The sequence below is a fragment of the Euwallacea fornicatus genome, chromosome 16 (genome assembly GCF_040115645.1).
Source record: "Euwallacea fornicatus isolate EFF26 chromosome 16, ASM4011564v1, whole genome shotgun sequence".
Taxonomy (NCBI): domain Eukaryota; kingdom Metazoa; phylum Arthropoda; class Insecta; order Coleoptera; family Curculionidae; genus Euwallacea; species Euwallacea fornicatus.
This window is the reverse complement of record NC_089556.1, coordinates 4,260,201-4,277,559: the sequence shown is the minus strand read 5'-3', so window position 1 is coordinate 4,277,559 and position 17,359 is coordinate 4,260,201. Positions and strand designations below refer to the sequence as shown.

Sequence of the window (17,359 nt, the reverse complement as noted above, 5' to 3'; positions counted from 1 at the left end):
AATTATGATAGACACTTTGTGTATAACTGCGTGTTGGTGGCCACAATCTGGTATGACTGAAATCGGAAATTGTACCGTAAACGGTTTTCGCTCCGATCGTTCTGATTTTTTAATATGTTATTCTATAGGTCATTTTGAACAACTTTTCTAAAGGGACAAGGGCGCGCAAATGCCTCTTTCACACTTTTTTTTAGGTTGAACATTTTTCCAAATCCAACTGTCTTACGGGATCGTGGAGCGAATAGGGGTGCTGGGTGGGGTAAGATAAGGTGAGGTGAGGTAAGGTAACACATTTCCATTTTTCATCCAAATAATCATTTTTGAATTTATCAATTCGACAACATTGCTTGATTCTCTCAGCATTCACGTCTCACATAAAAACGTTTTGTTTCGATATTTGTTTGATCCGCAAATTCACACTCCGAATGTAGAGCGTATATGGAGAGATATCCGTGGTGGAATTCCCAGATATGGAAGAAAAGAGCCCCATTTTGCTGGATATCTAGCAAAATTTTTGTTTAAACGGTCATTTCCTTTATTAAGCGACATTCATTATTTCTCTATTGAAATTGCAAAGTTACATCCACCTCAGTAAGGAAATTTGTTTCATTTAGTTCAGGTTAGTTCAGGTTAGTTCGGATCACCTCAGTAAAGGAAATTTATGTCATTTAGTTTCAATTCTTATCAAGCAATATGTTTTTCATTTACTTATTTTGATCAGAATTTATATTTTTTTTCAATTGCGATTGCAATTAAAATAAAATTGTAAAATTTTTGTGTATCTTTCTTGCGCAGGGGCCACGCTAGTATTTTAGTCGATTGAGTGAAGTTGTTTAGTATTTTTTCTTTTTTTTCTTATTAAGTATGTTAATGTATCCCGATGCTGTCTCAGCAGTTTATGTTGAGAACACATCAATTTCATTTATTGGCTAAACATCCGATTTTAATTGCTGGCCGCTTCGCCGGCAATAACTAAAAGGAACCATTGTCCAGTAATCCGAACTGTTAGGTGCTAAGGTGACTCATGGCTGAATAGCCAAAATTGCCATGCTTATCAGGGGTACGCCTATTAACAGCGTGTCCACAGTTTATTATTTTAAGCCACGTAAAATATGAATATGAGAATCAATATACTTTGAGTTTTTGAACCGATAAGTTGTGGCTGGTACTGAAGCCAGCTATTTCATTTTAATTCCTAAGTACCCCAAGTATTTAACAGAAGTGTCTTTCGGGATTCACGGAGTGAATTGGAGTGCTGAGTGAGGTAATTATCAACAACGTTTCAGATCTTTAAAGCAACAACAAAATATTACATACCCACAGTGAAGCAATTTACCCCACCCAGCACCCCTATTCGCTCCACGATCCCGTAAGACAGTTGGATTTGGAAAGATGTTTAACCTAAAAAAAAGTGTGAAAGAGGCATTTGCGCGCCCTTGTCCCTTTAGAAAAGTTGTTCAAAATGACCTATAGAATAACATATTAAAAAATCAGAACGATCGGAGCGAAAACCGTTTACGGTACTGTTACCCTGAAATCCTCTGCACTTGCCTGTTGATCGGGGTGCGGGCGTCGTTCCTGCGGGCGTCGTTCCTTCGGGCGTCGTGTCTCGTGACTTGAAGGTGTTACGTTGTTATATACCTTCTTATCCTCAAATCCAATATCTGTCATATAACTTATTATCCCAGACGACACGAACCTTTCCCAATAATATGGGGTTATCATAGGAATAATTTAGAGCAATTGGACTTTCACCAGACTGCCCTTTCGACTCTACGAACAATTAACTGCGACCAAAGTCTCAAGTCCCCTGGTGTTTGCCCTTGGTAATACAATTTAGATAAGTTGTTCTACACACATATAAGTAAGTTTAAGCCCCAAAAAGAGACATTATAATTTTTTCTTCAGACGGAGTGCATAGTGTTAGACGCTCTTCAAATTCCTTTAAAATAGTTCAGAGCAAAAACATAGAACCTTAGTATTAAAAATAAAGAGTTGTTAGTGAGTTAACAAAGTCGTCTTAATCCTGACAAATCAACGTCGTGGTGTCGATCACGTAAAAAATATCGGCTGGTGTCACAACAACGTGCGGCCCGAACGACACGGATAAGTTGGGGATGACCAGAAAGGTAATCCCCTACTGTTTCCGTTGGAACTCTACCTGTTGGCCACAGGTGAGAGACCGGGGGAGCCCATACTTATTTTAGGGGGGCACCAGCCAGTTGTCGAAGACATTTCTATTTCTATACGTGAACGCTTGAAATTGTTGCGAGGTATTAGGGCAAGGACATCTAACATACCTAAGCAAGGCAGCCACGGTTACAGTAGGGGGCCACCTAACCCCCGGTGAGTGCACCTTAAGTCGTCCTGCGTTGCAGTGCAGTAATTGTGAATTAGACTTTTCGTGCGTTACTCATATACCTGACGGGACGCCACGCTGCCGTGGACGAAAATGCATTGTGACGACCGACAGTGAGACTAATTCCCACTAGGTAACCAAACCCGACCAGGTATCAAAAATTACGAACGAGAATCGAATCTTACACGTGGTAAGTCAGATTCGAATTTCCCACTAGGTCGATTCCTCGCTTTGTAATCAAAATTGAATGTGACGAGAAGGAATTTAAATCTCCTCCATGGCGCCATGGCGTTCAGGAACAAAACCGAAATGACGGCGAAACCCAACACCTCCACCATCGGACATTATTTTTAGTCCATGATCTCCAACCTAGCTTTCTCTTTCGACCGACGATAGGCCGCAAATTTCAGGCACGGCCGGCTTTTATTTTGTAACTTCGTCGATCGTGAGCGGTACTACGCGATTTTTAGTTGTCGATTTGTCGGTTCATGAAAGTACTGCGAAGCACGGTCACTAGTACCGCGAATAGTACCATGGATAAGTTTTAGTAGGTCGTAATTTGTGCAGAGATGTGGGCGAATGCGATGGAGTGATTTGAGTTGTAAAACTTTAATTGTGAGGTGAGTATGTCGTCCTAGATCACAACTTCGGGGGAGATGAAATTGGGGAGTTCCTCGAATTCTTGTCGTTCCCAAAATCACCGATTCTCGCATCCGGTTTGTGTTCGGACGCACGTTGGACGCTGCCCATGTAACATTTACAGTTATAGTAACATAATTTCTCTACAGTTTTCAGATCGTGTCCAAGTCTCTGTGCACGAATGAGATTTTTGGGAGTCGCGATCTTGCCAAAACCTAAATTTAGTCTATTGGCTGAAGGCATTACAATATGCTTGTTAAACGGCATTGCTACGGTTACTTCATCGATTTAAATAAATGCCCCGATTATTATCCGTTACATTAAATTAGCAGATACTAATCAAATTTCGAATGTAATCATTAATATAATGATTCATTTTTTTGGATTCCCTTCAGCCCAAAACTCCCATGGAAAGGTACTTAAGCCCTTTCATCGGGTGTGCGAGTGTGAAAGTTATTGTTAATGTTGGTTTTCGATGTGAGTAATTGAGCATGCCGCTGAATCTAAATGATACACCTAATCTTATCTCCCAGTTTGATTTCAATGTTTCTACTACATGTAGGCAAATAACTTTTGTGATTCTACCGTAGGAAACACCTAGAAGCACCTCGAAAGGCAAACGTAAAGCGTGTCGCAAACCTAGAAGACTGAACACAAAGCTACTTTAAACCTGTGATATTTTTAAGTGTGATTTTTACAAAAAACTTCTATTTATTCTTTTATTTATCTTAATAATCCTTATCGAGTAAGCGGGGCGCGGCAGTTACATAAGCACCCCGAAACTAAAATGGATTTCCTATCAGAATTCGATGAGGAAATGGCCAAGAACGATACGTACAACTTGAAGTTTGGCCACAAAGTGCAGAGAGTGGGGAAGATTTTTTCTTATACTTTTTGGAGGACTAAAATTGACGGCGAGGTATTTTGGAGCGTCCAGGGAAATAAAAACGACGGCTCAGCCTGGATTGCCACTCAGTATTTTGGGAGGCCCGAGGAAGCTAAAAGGTAACTAGTAACACTAAAATTTTAACTGATTCTTCAATAACGTTCTTTTAGATACCAACAAGAAGTAATCCTTCACCACCCCACAGAAAAAAAAATTAAAATGATCTACACGTCACCGTGCACCAAAGGCATGAATTGCATAAATGTTTCCAGAACCATCGTCTACCATTTTAGGGACCATACCAATAGTCTCAATTTTGAATTCAGGATCACTCGACTAAAGAGGAGACCCTACCCTCAAAGAATGATGTAGAAGGCTTTGTAGTGTCTTCTGAGGTATGTGGTGCCGCGGATTCTGCCTAGTTTATTTCATCATATCAGTCGCCGTCCGTAAATTAAAGTGCATCTCTTCGGTCTTCAGCCCCGAAGGCTATCAGAGACTTTCAATTAAGTTCTAACTATATTCAGTTTCCATGACACAATCATAAAACTGATACTGTTGGCCGCGCCTGCTGTTGCCTTATGAAATCTGCGATTCGAAATAACCTACACAATTTTTTCGTTTTGAAAAAATTCGGATGTAGTTTATGGCTTTAGATGTTCTTCACCACTTCCTCGGTGGTCTTTTGCATTTTAGACCATCGTTGTGATTTGGATTTGAGTTCGATGGTGATTTTAGTCGGCTGCCGCAGTTCGTTTGTTGCAACGCAAACTTTTACTTACGGTTGATTTGATTCTAGAGCAAAAACTGTCCGTTTTTAATGGAGAAAACTCTGTTACTCAATCTTTATGGCAGCACGAAGAGTTTAAGCAACCGAGTATTATTAGTAGTTATTTCTGTTGAACGGAGTTTAATGAGAAACCCTCGGATAGGGTTCTCTTTGTTACTTGCAGCTTGTTATTCCCTTTTTGGCTATTAGAGAACATTGTGTCAACATTACGGTTACCATTTTCTTCATATTTTTAAGGCTTGGTTTGTATTTACTACCTAGGACTAAGTGAGGCGCAACATGCAAGTTGCAGGTACGCGGAATGGGTTTAGTTAATCTTGTAAATAAAAGCCATAAAAAAGTGGTTTCATTTCATTTTACTTTTCCTAAAACACCTGGCCCCAATTAAAAGGTTTTTTGCACTCCAATTGGTCCATACGTTACTTAACACTTTCCGAATATTAAAATGTATCGAAAGTATTCAGTTTTTGGATGCCAAAAAATATTTTCGTGGGTTAAGGTTGGCTGTTTTCAACGTGGAAACGTGTTGTACGCAAGTCGCTGTAGTCATTTTGCTTGTAAATTAGAAATGCACTGCGAAAAAGTGCAAAATTAGACGTTAATCCCTTTGATACTCGTTTTCTAGGGAAGTTTCAATTCATCACCATAATCACATAATTCATTCCTTCAGCTCGTCTTTTGTGCAGTAGTTCCGCTTCTGATTTATTTCAAACAATGATTAAAACTTCACGTTTAATAAAATTCGCTTCACTACGATATAGGGGTTGTTACCCCTAACATGGCATTTCTCATTAGAAGTTGCGTGATTGTAGGAAATGATTTTATGCCATTCTTTCAGATTAAACTGAAATCTGACATAAGTGCAGGTTTTTGCCTTTTATTTATTGCAGCCGTTTATGGGAACTCGTTCAAACTAGCCCCAAAAAGGGGGAATTGTTCGTAGTTGCACGTGCGTCGAAATGGTGGCTTTTGGGATACTCGTTTGTGTCTGTGGAAATTTAATAAAGGGTGAAAAGCAGGGTTTATGCCTGCGGTGGCGCCCCGAACACAAACAGGAACGGAATGCATGCACACGCAATTCAAATAACAGAATTTTTGGTAACCATTAGATTATTACGTTTATATGTGGAAAATTTCGTTTGTCTCTCTCATTACTTCGCAGGAATTTAGATTACATATAAGCGGAACAATGGCAATTACAAAATTTTGTTAAATCTCGAGAAAGAATAAATTTTCGTAATTTGCAAACTTTAGTTTTGCGTTAAAGTTCACTCAGTGTCTCTGTCAGCATAAAAGGTGCGTCTACTCGTGATTACTTTAGCTTCAGCCACTGAAAACCCAATTGCTCCTTAAGAGTTTTCTCTTGGGCAATGAAATATCGTGAACGTTGCGGGTAAACTGAAAACCCCAGACTGAAATTAGTATTTTCGAGGGACATTTTTTCTTGGTATCTCTTAAGTAGTTGAAACCTAAGTGCCAATTATGAACTTAATTCATGTGCGAGTCGCGTTAAGTGCATGTGTTCCACTGGATGCTTTGATAATTTCAAAATAAAAGTTGGTCACATAAAAATGGTTTCACCAGTTGTCAAGAAAATCAATAATTTTTCGGACAATATGGTGAACACACGCGTTTCGCACCCTATACAGCACTTACTGAGTGTAGTCTACAATAATTGTTGTTTTTTTTTGTATTTCTTAACAACTGTAATGCTTGGCAATAAATTTCACGTTTAAATGACCGATATTTTATGCCAAGCTCAGGTATAACTTTCTAAAGGGCAAAGGTTGAACATTAGTGATTGCTCTGTGAGTTTTACAGCCTCGGACATATATATGCAGGCACAATAAAGCATTGCTGTAACTATTGACCCCATTTACAAAGGCGCAAGCCACTGACCTCTCCATCGGTTCCCCAAGAGAATAAAGTTCTTATCGTTAATTTAAGCCTTCAGCCAAAGCGGGATTTCTAGCGTAATTGATATTTGTAACCATCCTGGGATATTGTTAGCTCTGATTAGATCATTATTACTTTCACCATTTTTACGTGTTCCACTCGGTAATAGGCAATTACGGCTCGTATTGTATAATTTAATTTAATATGATTTATTAAGCGAATCCTTATGCAGTTTACGTTAGGGTGGAGACTTAATGAGTAATGACGCTCTGTGATGAATTTCTGATTTAAATGAAGAGCGTCCGTGATTTTAGTTATGACAAGATTATGCCGCTGATGTCGATGCCGGACTAGTATTACAGTTAATTGGCAATCATTTTATATTTTATTCCACTTAAATTGCCTTATTATCGGACATTTTTGTTGCTCAATTCCTCTGAAAAATTTCACCAATGCACAAAATGGCACCGACGCATCGTTAGTTACAGTTTTGTCTCCTCTTCTTGACACGTGAGGCGCTAACCCATAACTGCTCGATCGAAAGAAGTGATATCACCAGGATACCTTACCTCTTATATATGCGCCGATCACTGTGAAAGTACAAGCGCAGTTGCGATATCGTGCTGGTTGTTTAAGATTTTGATTTTGCACAGATGTGATGCTGACGATGCCAGTTTTGGTTCAAAGAAGTTTGTAAATAGTTAATTTATTTTGTAGCTTAATCACTAGAAAATGTAGAGAAAAATTATGCTCTTTACCATGTGAATTTTCAAATGATCTTTAGTTTGTCGCAATTTTCTCGATTGCATGCGGATAAGCGATTCTAAGGGACAGACACCCACAATCTGCCTGTAGTGTTTACTTATTTTTTGCGGGACCTACAAGTAAACCATTTTTATGAATGAGCTTCGCACATACTGCTATGTAGGCGAGTGTGTATGAATTTCTGAAATTGTGTTTTGATCGGATGCTCATTTTCATTACACTTATCGCTACTATCATCACTGTTAGTATTAATATTCTCAGTGTTACCGAACAGATAGAAGGTCACAAACATCATCAGAAATAACAAGGCCATTTTGACCAATCCTCACCCAACTAAAAAAAGACTTAACTGCTATCAAGGGGCCAAATCTGATCCCAAAATCAGTTTACGTGCAAACGACGGCGAGCTAGCTAATCGATGGGTCAAAGAATGAGAATACCTAAATCGGCAACATTGGAAGTTCAATCATGAATTCGCAAGCGTTTCGGTGCGGGGTAGAATTGGGCCCCTTAATGGTAGTTCAAGGCAAACAAATACGCTACGACGAAATAAATGTTGAAGATTTTGAAGTTTGAGCGAAAACTCCAAGTTATTTTGAACACCTTTATAATTCGATTAACTTGGAAAATATTCCGAGAATTCCGTGCTTTTAAACAAATTAAAATTTACTTTTAATAACTGTGCCTTCGTGGAATTTGACACAATATTTTCCGCAGTGATTAACCGGCCAGCTTCCTGCGACTGACGTAGCAGGCACACCATCAGGTTTCCTCGTCCCAGCCCAACCAGTTTCGTGCGGTAAGAGCTCAATGGGAACAACGTCATTTTTAGGCTTGAGCGAGGCTCATGCTATGTAGCCACATCTTTAGCGGCACCACGTAAAAGATTACGTGAAAAAGCCTTTGAGGGAGTCCAAAAATATCCTCCATGACACCCACAAGGTGTGTTCAAAACCAATGAAAAATCGCCGTAAAAATCTAATGGGCGAACAAATTGAACAGAGCATGAAACGGAGTTTAATGGTCTCTCAAGGGTTCTTTGGACTCGAAGCTCAAACTGTCTGTTTGCGTCGTATAACTAACTTTCTAAGATTCACATCGACAACATGGCAGTCAAGACCCCTGACGCAAAGAGAAGAGGTAATGGAAGTTTAGTGGTTTAGGTATATGTTTTTTGTTGCCTCTCAAACCGGTTGTTCGAACGAGCAGCAATGCAGTCGAGCATTATTGGAAGCTGAATGATAGATCTCGGCCTTATTGGCTTTAAAGCCCGTTGCCGCGTACTCGCCTATGAGAATAGGCAGTCGATCTGGCCATGCAATATCGCGGACTTTTTTCCACGAAAAACCCGCGATAGACGGAAAACCTCCCGACCAGAACCTCCCCGAACAACGTCCATTAATAAATCGCGGGAGGTTCATAATGTTCGCAGCAGGAAAACAGATATTTGCTTAAGCTTCCACCTCGAGTAAAAGCATATAAAACTTGAAACTTCAACGATGGAAGATCAACATTGTGAAAGCTTTTAATTTAATATCCCATTGAGAGTTATTTGTATATTGCATAGTTGCCCGAGAGTGGTGAATATGCGAAGTTACGGCTAGAAATCGTTAAGTTTTCATTAAGCTATTGAAAAATACCTCGCGGAAAACAGATTTAAACTTAAATCTTCGAGCCATGAGAAGTGTCGGAACTTTCATAGAAAGTTGCGAGAGGATGGAACTTTTCGGAAATAGTTTTAAAATTGAAATTACTGAGCGTAAAATGTGATGTCATTGACTTGCCGAGTACGGCTTCAAATTGGAAGAAAAACACTTTTTTTTTCGAGAAGGGGGAAACGAACGCCATTAATCTTATTAAAAAGGGTTAACGGAATTTTTTAAATTCTCTCCTTTGCTGAATTACTAATTTGCAGGCAGGGATCACCTGCCAGCACCATTTTGGGCAATATAATAACAAGCAAGCCGAATATTTTCGGTTTAACTTACCGAATTTTTAATCAGTTAATTTACCGTTGCCAATTAGCAAACAAGGAACTTCTTAAAGGCCAAACTTCGCCTCTACAAACGTATAACAGAATGTTTAATCATCAACAAGGTACACTTTCAAAAACTTTATTTCAGAACAACTTTCAAATAACGAACCGGAACTTTTTCCAGCCATTTCGAAACTAATTCAATTAACATCCGAAACATATAGCTAAGGCAAATGACTAAAGTCCATAACTACCTGAATTATGCTTCAATCTGAATATTACAAGGAGTTTTCTCTTCATAATAGCGCTCATTAGCGACAAACCTGACTTGAGATAATGAGGCATTGTTCATTTTAAGGTCGTGTGCGAAACGCCGTGAAGTTCTGGGAACGTGGAGGGCATCAGTATTGCACGCAAAATTACGTTGTCTAGACTAACTGCTGTTGCATTTTGTTGCAGAAAGATAAAGCAACTTGTTTTACGGTGTTAAAATTAGGTGTTGCCTTTGCTCGGTGAGATAAGAGCCGAGAGGAAACAGCCAGTTTCAATGCAAGTTCCCTATCACTCCCCTTTTTATCTCAAATTGCATTTTTGGTCGGAATTATTAACACGTAATTTTGCGAGGAGATAAGTCCCTCGGTTTGTTTCATTTCTGGATTCCAGCCAGGAAAGAATTTCACGGAAGATAAAGACAGAGAAATAATGATGCCATAAGCAACTGCAGAGGCGCTTTTAAGCGAAGACTTTGATTGGAAAAGAACAGAACCAAACAATAACGATAAAGGAGTTAAAAGAATCCTGGAGAGAACGAGCAATTACGGCGGCCAATGCACAGAACATTTTATGCTTCTCGTGTCCTAGAAATCAAGATAGGGGTAACCTCATAATCAAAATCATGATGAATAATGCATTTCGAATGGCTAATTTAATTTGTGTTAAGCTTCAGCGAGACTTAACAACGTGGTCTTAACGCAAATTTGAGACTTAGAGATGGTTGCCTTCGCCTGATATACCCGAGTGGAGAGTTCTTCCACTCTTTTCGTGCGGTTATTCGAAACTGGGTGTATGATTACCACTGTTGATTCTTGGGTTCTCGTATTAGTGTCATGCAGCCTATACTTCCAAACTCATATGCCCGATGTCACCGCCTATTGAACCAATCTAGAACCTAGTTATTCACTAGGCGCACGTTTCTATATACAGGGTGTCCCAGAATAAGGTCAACGCTTAACCACACATTCCTTGGTCAAAAATATATCGATTCGTGGTGATATACTTATATACGAAATTGTCTCCTTCTGGAGATACAAGCTCTTAAAGTCTCACTCTTTTTTTAAGTTTTGCAGATAAATCGAAAACGGCTGGATGAATTGCTACGGAATTTGGAGCATAATCTTTCTGCTTCTCGGGGCTTATTATTGGAAAACCACCAGGGGTAGTGGTCAATTGCTACAAGGTCGGATGTTAAATACACCAGAACTTTTTTTATTCGTTCACGCACACGGTTGTTTTTTGTTTTTTTTTTAATGAAAATCCCGGTCAGTTACGCAACGTTTTTATCTCTTATTAAATTTTGATTTGGAGCCTCGATTAGACGAAAAAAAATTAAAATTGTTGATAATGTCAGTCAATACGTATTCTTCAGAAGGAAATGGAAGCATACGTTTCAATAAACAATTAATTTAATAAGTGCTCAACGTGACCGCCCCGTTCTCGAATACAGAGATTCACGCGTCGAAGAAAATTAAATTTTAATCTTCCCAACATCATTGGATCATTGCGCGTTCCATCAGCTGCTTGCAAAGTTCTGTTTCTTAGGTGGTCGTCAATTTGAATAGGAACAGCATATACACGAGATTTCAGCGTACCCCAAATGGAAAAGTCACGGGGAGTTAGATCTGAAGATCTAGGTGGCCGTTCAAGAGGGGCATCATTTCCTCCATTAATTGTTTTTCGTCTAATGGTGACGACAAATCAAAATTCAATAAGAGATAAAAATGTTGCGTAACTGACCGGGAATTTCATTAAAAAAAATCAACCGTGTGCATGAGCGAATAAAAAAAGTTCTGTGGTATTTAACATTCGACCTTGTAGCAATTGACCACTACCTCTGGTGGGTTTACCATAATAAGCCCCGTCGAATGTGCCCCGAGAAGCAGAAAGAATATACACCAAATTTCGTAGCGATTCATTCAGCCGTTTTCGATTTATCTGCAAAACTTAAAAAAAGAGTGAGACTTTAAGAGCTTGTATCTCCAGAAGGATACAATTTCGTATACAGGGTGAGTCGGAAGGATCGTGCCTAACTTCAGGAGCGTGTTGTACGTGAAAAATAAATGTAAAAAAACTCAAATGTTGTTATCCGATTTTCGTTTGTTTACAAGTTATAGCGTAAATAAAATTAAAACATAAAATTTTTAAAAAAATTATAAATTTCATAAGAAATTCCATAAATTAACGTTTGGATATCATACTAAATGTTCAAAAATATTACCATTAACTTCTAAACATTTTCGGCTTCGTCTATGAAGAGCATTCGTTGCGCTCCTGATTGTTTCATGTCTTTCTTTAATGGCAGCTGCAGCATTTCTAATGCGTTGAATTAGTGCATCTTGAGTGTCCACTTTTACTCTGTACACTTCAGTTTGAACCAACCCCACAAACAATAGTCTAGTGGTGTGAGGTCTGGAGACCTTGGAGGCCAACTAATAGGGCCACCACGACCAATCCAACGTATTAATTTATGGAATTTCTTATGAAATTTATAAATTTTTAAAATTTTATGTTTTAATTTTATTTACGCTATAACTTGTAAACAAACGAAAATCGGATAACAACACTTGAGTTTTTTTACATTTATTTTTCATGTACAACACGCTCCTGAAGTTTGGCACGATCCTCCCGACTCACCCTGTGTAAGTATATCACCATGAATCGATATATTTTTGACCAAAGAACATGTGGTTAAGCGTTGACTCCTTCAGTCTGGGACACCCTGTATAAGGTTTGCCAAAATATTACGTTGTACCAGTTTGTTGGACGCTATAAGGGACATTGCAGTGAACAATTTTTGCATTGAAATCCCTAGTGAAAACGAGTCGTTTTAGCTCGAAGTATATAAAAGAGTAAATAAAAGATGGAAGCCATGTATCGGGGGATAATAAGTTGTAATATCTTCTAAAGTAAGTTGTCAATTAAAATTTTAAGAGAACGAAGAAATCGAGGCAAAGAAACAACTAATTTGAATAAATAAACAAATGCACCATTGGCGTGCGCACAGAAAAGTTAGGGGAAAAACTTGTACACGACCCCCATTTTCTCCATTGTTTCTTCAAATTTTTTTGAACATAAATCATGGAAAATATGCACCCAATCGGACTATACATTACTGTAAAATTTCATTAAAATATGTTATAGTATTAGTAATAGTCAAGATATTAACAAAAGTTTTTTTTACTAAGTGTAACATCCCGTATAACGAGTATAAAGCGCCAAAGAAAAAAATGCCATGAGGGGAATGTTATTATTCTCGCACAAGGAATTTCCAGTTCGCGAATTGGCCTACTAATACAAGACATCCTGTATAAGCTTCCCTGCTTCTAAAGATGAGGCGCTAAACACAGCCTATTTTAATTATTGTTAAGCTTTAGGAATACTTATGGACGACTCGTATTATCGGTCATATCACGGACCCATAACTTTAAGGAAGACTTAAAGAGAATTCATCTTATCGGTCAAGCGACGACCAGGTCAATTTTCAGAGTTTCTCCACACATCTTAGATATTCACCTGTCATGAATTCTCGTTTATTTTCGTGTTTTTACTCTTTCTCCCTCGGTTTCGAGGACGGTGATAGACTTGTCTACGAAACGTTAACAAGGGTTTTCGTCTAAGCCCTTAGTAAAGGGTAAATATTATTCCCAGTTAGTTTTAACTGAGAGCAATTCCATCGCTACGGCAACTTATGCTGGAGTGGGAGGCGTTATTAAAAAAATAATACAATAAAGAATGAATAATGCGCCTCAAAGGTCTAGGGCTTGTTTACATTACATGCTACATACAGTACCGGCTAAAAGTGGAGAAACATTCAATAATTTGCTGTAATTTTATACAGTGTAGTAATATTCAAATTTAACACATATGAATGAATATAAGATAAGTGATAAAGCAATAATTGAAAAAAATATTATAAAAAAAAAGAATTTTTATTCTGAGTAAACAAGAATACTATAAATTTTTATATGGACATAAATGGAGAAACATTTACGAAAATGAAAATTACCAATGTATTCTTTCAATATTTTGCTGGATAACCTTTACTTTTAATAACTGCTTGTTATCTTTTGTACTTGAATTTTATTAGTTTTTTAACAAAGTTTTCGGATATGTTACCCCAAGCCGGTAACGGGGCAATGAATAATTCTTGTTTATTTTTAAAATTTTCCGCATTTTTATGTCTCACGGTCTCACGTCAGCCTCAAATTGGTGCTACAAGTTCTCTGAAAGATCCATGTCGGGGCCCCGCGTTGGCCATTTTATTACCTCAACCTGTTCAGCTTCCAAAAAGTTCTTGATTAATTTGGCGGTATGTTTGGGATCATTGTCGTGCGTGAATTTCCCAGTTAAAAGTAAGTTTGCCTCAGAGTATGGTAACATTGTATTCTACATTACAGGGCGTTTCCCAAGTACGGTACATAACTTCGGGAGCGTATTCTACAGCTAAAATAAAGGTAATTTTGTTATACAGGGCGGGCCACGAGTAACGCCTCGGAATTTCGTGACAAAGCCGAGAGATTTTTTAACTGTTTCTTTTTTGAGGTGCATACAGACTAACTAGAGCTACATTTTAAAATTATTTTCAAAGTATACAGAGTGTCCCAAACACATGTAATTGATCAAAGTTGCATTTTTTTAAATGGGATCCCCTGTATATTGCGTAATTTTTTGAACTCGACCATTAAAATAAAATTAAGTTGTATTAAGGTTTATGGTGTCTAACTCTAGCAGTTTTTGAAATAATTCAGTTTTTGTCAAGGTGCAAGATAATTTTCAACGCCCAATCTCTCGTCCCATATTTAAGTTTTTAAAACAAAATTTTAATAGGAAGCCATCAAGGGACCAAATTTGGTACTGTAAGTTTCAAAAAGCCGGCGAATTGTACAGGGTGTTCTAAAAATAGCGCCAAATTCGTTCGACTTTTAACTGTTAATAACTTTTTTAATTTAAATGGGACACCCGGTATGTAGTGTTACTGTTAGATGCCGAATTTACTTATGTATTGAATATCATTAGGATTTCCTATACCTAGCTCTACTCATTTTCGCAAAAAAACATACATTTTTAAAAAAATATCTAAATCCCCAATTTTAGTATTATGCCATATGAAATTGCTAAAATATCCGTGCAATTTAATTATTTATTTGCGTATATTTGTATATTACAATTTTAACAATATTAACAAAAACCAGAAAACAAAGTATAATTAAACAAATTTATATCAGGTGTTCTACGTGATGACCATTTTCTTCTATGCATATTTTGATTGTTTCTTCAAAAGATTTTCCGACATTTTCTAGCATTTGTGGCGTAACAGAGGTAAAAACATTTCTAATTCTTATTTTCATATCATCAGCCGTGGCAGGAGGAATCTTATAAACTTCATTTTTTACATACCCCCATAAAAAATAATCCATGGGGGTAAGGTCAGGTAATCTAGCTTTTTAGATTTTTAGAACACCCTGTACAATTCGCCGGCTTTTTGAAACTTACAGTACCAAATTTGGTCCCTTGATGGCTTCCTATTAAAATTTTGTTTTAAAAACTTAAATATGGGACGAGAGATTGGGCGTTGAAAATTATCTTGCATCTTGACAAAAACTGAATTATTTCAAAAACTGCTAGAGTTAGACACCATAAACCTTAATACAATTTAATTTTATTTTAATGGTCGAGTTCAAAAATTATGTAATATACAGGGGATCCCATTTAAAAAAATGCAACTTTGATCAATTACATGTGTTTGGGACACTCTGTATACTTTGAAAATAATTTTAAAATGTAGCTCTAGTTAGTCTGTATGCACCTCAAAAAAGAAACAGTTAAAAAATCTCTCGGCTTTGTCACGAAATTCCGAGGCGTTACTCGTGGCCCACCCTGTATAAACTATATCCCAAAAATGCTTCGTTGCGGGAATACGGGGTGTCAAAATTTCTTTAAAAAATTTCAATTTTTTAAATATTTCCGAAACTACTTGAGACATTTTAACGAAATTTTGTAGGGTTTGGGAGTTAGCAACGGTGCGTGTTTTACGCTAAAAACAGTAGCTGTTGCGTAACCAGTGGCGTTCGGGCAGGATAATTGCTGGATATTTTGAAGGGAAAGTGTGGTACGCCACTGTTCTATTCCAATATTTTGTTCCTTTTTTAATTATGTGTTCGATTTGCAAGAAGAAAGGTCTCTTAACTTTTTTTCCGTAGGACGCACCGTTTCCGAGTAAATAAATAAAAAACATTGTAGCTAAATTTTTTTCATTTTTTTTTATTATTCTTAAGAGGAAATACTTGTACGAGGATATGAATTGTTTTGTTGTGTACTTGCCTGTTTGATAGCGAAATTGTCGACATTTTACTAATCACCGACACCGTTTATTAATCTGTGCCCGAGATATTAAATTTCAGACAATAAAATTTTCACACCCTGTATTTCCGCAACGGATCATTTTTGGGATATAGTTTATATGGCAAAATTACCTTTATTTTAGCTGTAAAATACGCTCGCGAAGTTATGTACCGTACTTGGGAAACGCCCTATATATTGAGGTACATATGCCGATCCATAAGCCCGTTAATTTGTACTTGTGGTCTTACTCCATGTCCAGAAGAACATTCCCAAACAAGGATGTTTTCTCCTCAGTGTTTCATTGTGGGTTTCATATGCTCAGGGTTGAATCGTTCATTCGCAGGACGCCGTACCCATGTATATAGATGTGTGATAATAGATTGTGCTTACTACTTTCGTCTGACCAAGGTACCGTTTTTCCACTGGCTAAAGCTATAGATCGAACGTTATGAGGCAAATTCAAGTCTTGTCTGTCTATTTTTTTTAGATACGAAGGGTTTTTCGACAGGTCGTTTATCGTAAAATTTTTCTTGGCACACGCGTCTTTTAACTGGTCTAACAAAAATCGCAATCGATGGGTAATCTTTTTTTATATATCCTCAGCAATTACAAATGGAGTTTTTAACGCGCATCCTCTAATTAACTTGTCTGAGGCTAAAGTTGTTTGTCTGGGTCATCCTGGTTTAGAAACGCTAACGAGGGTCCATCGTCTTTGTGTCACTTGAATTTGCTTGAAAACAACACTTTTATGCAAGTTTAAATCTTTAGCGATGTCAACTTGCCTCACTCCGGAACGATATTTTTAAATTTCGATTTGTTTAATTTGATCAGGCAAATTCTCACTACGAGGCATTTTGTTGACCTTTTTAAATATGCGGCCAAAATCTGAATCTACTTAGGCGACCAAAGTTCATAAAGTGGTAAAGATGAGGAAAAGCTTCTCCATTTTTGTCCGTTTAAAATTATAAACAATTTTTTCCAATTATTTACAAAGTCGTTAAAATTTGACTTGTACGCTTTCAGAAGAGCATTTAAAGGTAAATATTTTTCTGAAATTAAATAAAGTTCATGACACCTAATTATAAAACTATGGACAGAACGTGAAAGTTTCTTTATTTTTGAGCGGTACTGTAACTCCGATGAGAATGAAAAGAATTAATAACCCCCGTAAAACCTCTAGAGCATATTTATATTTGATGTAAAATATTGGGTTGTTCGATAATGAATGTCGTTTTATTCTCATACATGTAGATGGTTTAATCTATACATATCGAGTAATAGTGATCTGGTCGCTTATATTATTACATGCCTTTTTAAAGGTTATGTTTTAGACTCTTTTCGATCGAAAATTGAACGTGATCAGTAAACAAGAAGTCGTTTAAAATTTAAGTTGAAGATGGACAATCAAAGTGAGCATTATCGACACATTTT

The 17,359-nt window shown here is 37.4% G+C and overlaps 2 protein-coding genes and 1 long non-coding RNA gene across 4 annotated transcripts in view; 2 read left to right on the top strand and 1 right to left on the bottom strand.

Moving 5' to 3' along the window:
• The window catches only part of LOC136344292 (uncharacterized), a 122,861-nt gene that overhangs the window by 28,079 nt on the left and 77,423 nt on the right, over window positions 1–17,359 (top strand). Inside the window, exon 2 of the long non-coding RNA XR_010732938.1 lies at window positions 8,053–8,134. This is a non-coding gene — a long non-coding RNA (uncharacterized lncRNA). The remainder of the gene's footprint in view (window positions 1–8,052; window positions 8,135–17,359) is intronic.
• Trim9 (E3 ubiquitin-protein ligase Trim9) overlaps window positions 1–17,359 on the bottom strand; it is a 68,732-nt gene that overhangs the window by 31,048 nt on the left and 20,325 nt on the right. The window lies entirely within an intron of this gene.
• Window positions 1,920–4,256, top strand: LOC136343985 (uncharacterized). Its single transcript, XM_066291009.1, has 4 exons — window positions 1,920–2,990; window positions 3,394–3,556; window positions 3,745–4,003; window positions 4,055–4,256. Exons 2-4 carry the CDS (start codon window positions 3,490–3,492, stop codon window positions 4,254–4,256), a joined length of 528 nt encoding a protein of 175 aa, XP_066147106.1. The 5' UTR covers window positions 1,920–2,990; window positions 3,394–3,489.

What these genes read in the sequence shown, in the direction of transcription:
- LOC136343985 (XM_066291009.1), top strand. Translation starts at nt 3,490, where the DNA reads ATGCCGCTGAATCTAAATGATACACCTAATCTTATCTCCCAGTTTGAT. An exon ending in TTTCAATGTTTCTACTACAT is followed by an intron (nt 3,557 to 3,744) that starts GTAGGCAAATAA and finishes ATCCTTATCGAG; the next exon opens with TAAGCGGGGCGCGGCAGTTA. An exon ending in AGGCCCGAGGAAGCTAAAAG is followed by an intron (nt 4,004 to 4,054) that starts GTAACTAGTAAC and finishes ACGTTCTTTTAG; the next exon opens with ATACCAACAAGAAGTAATCC.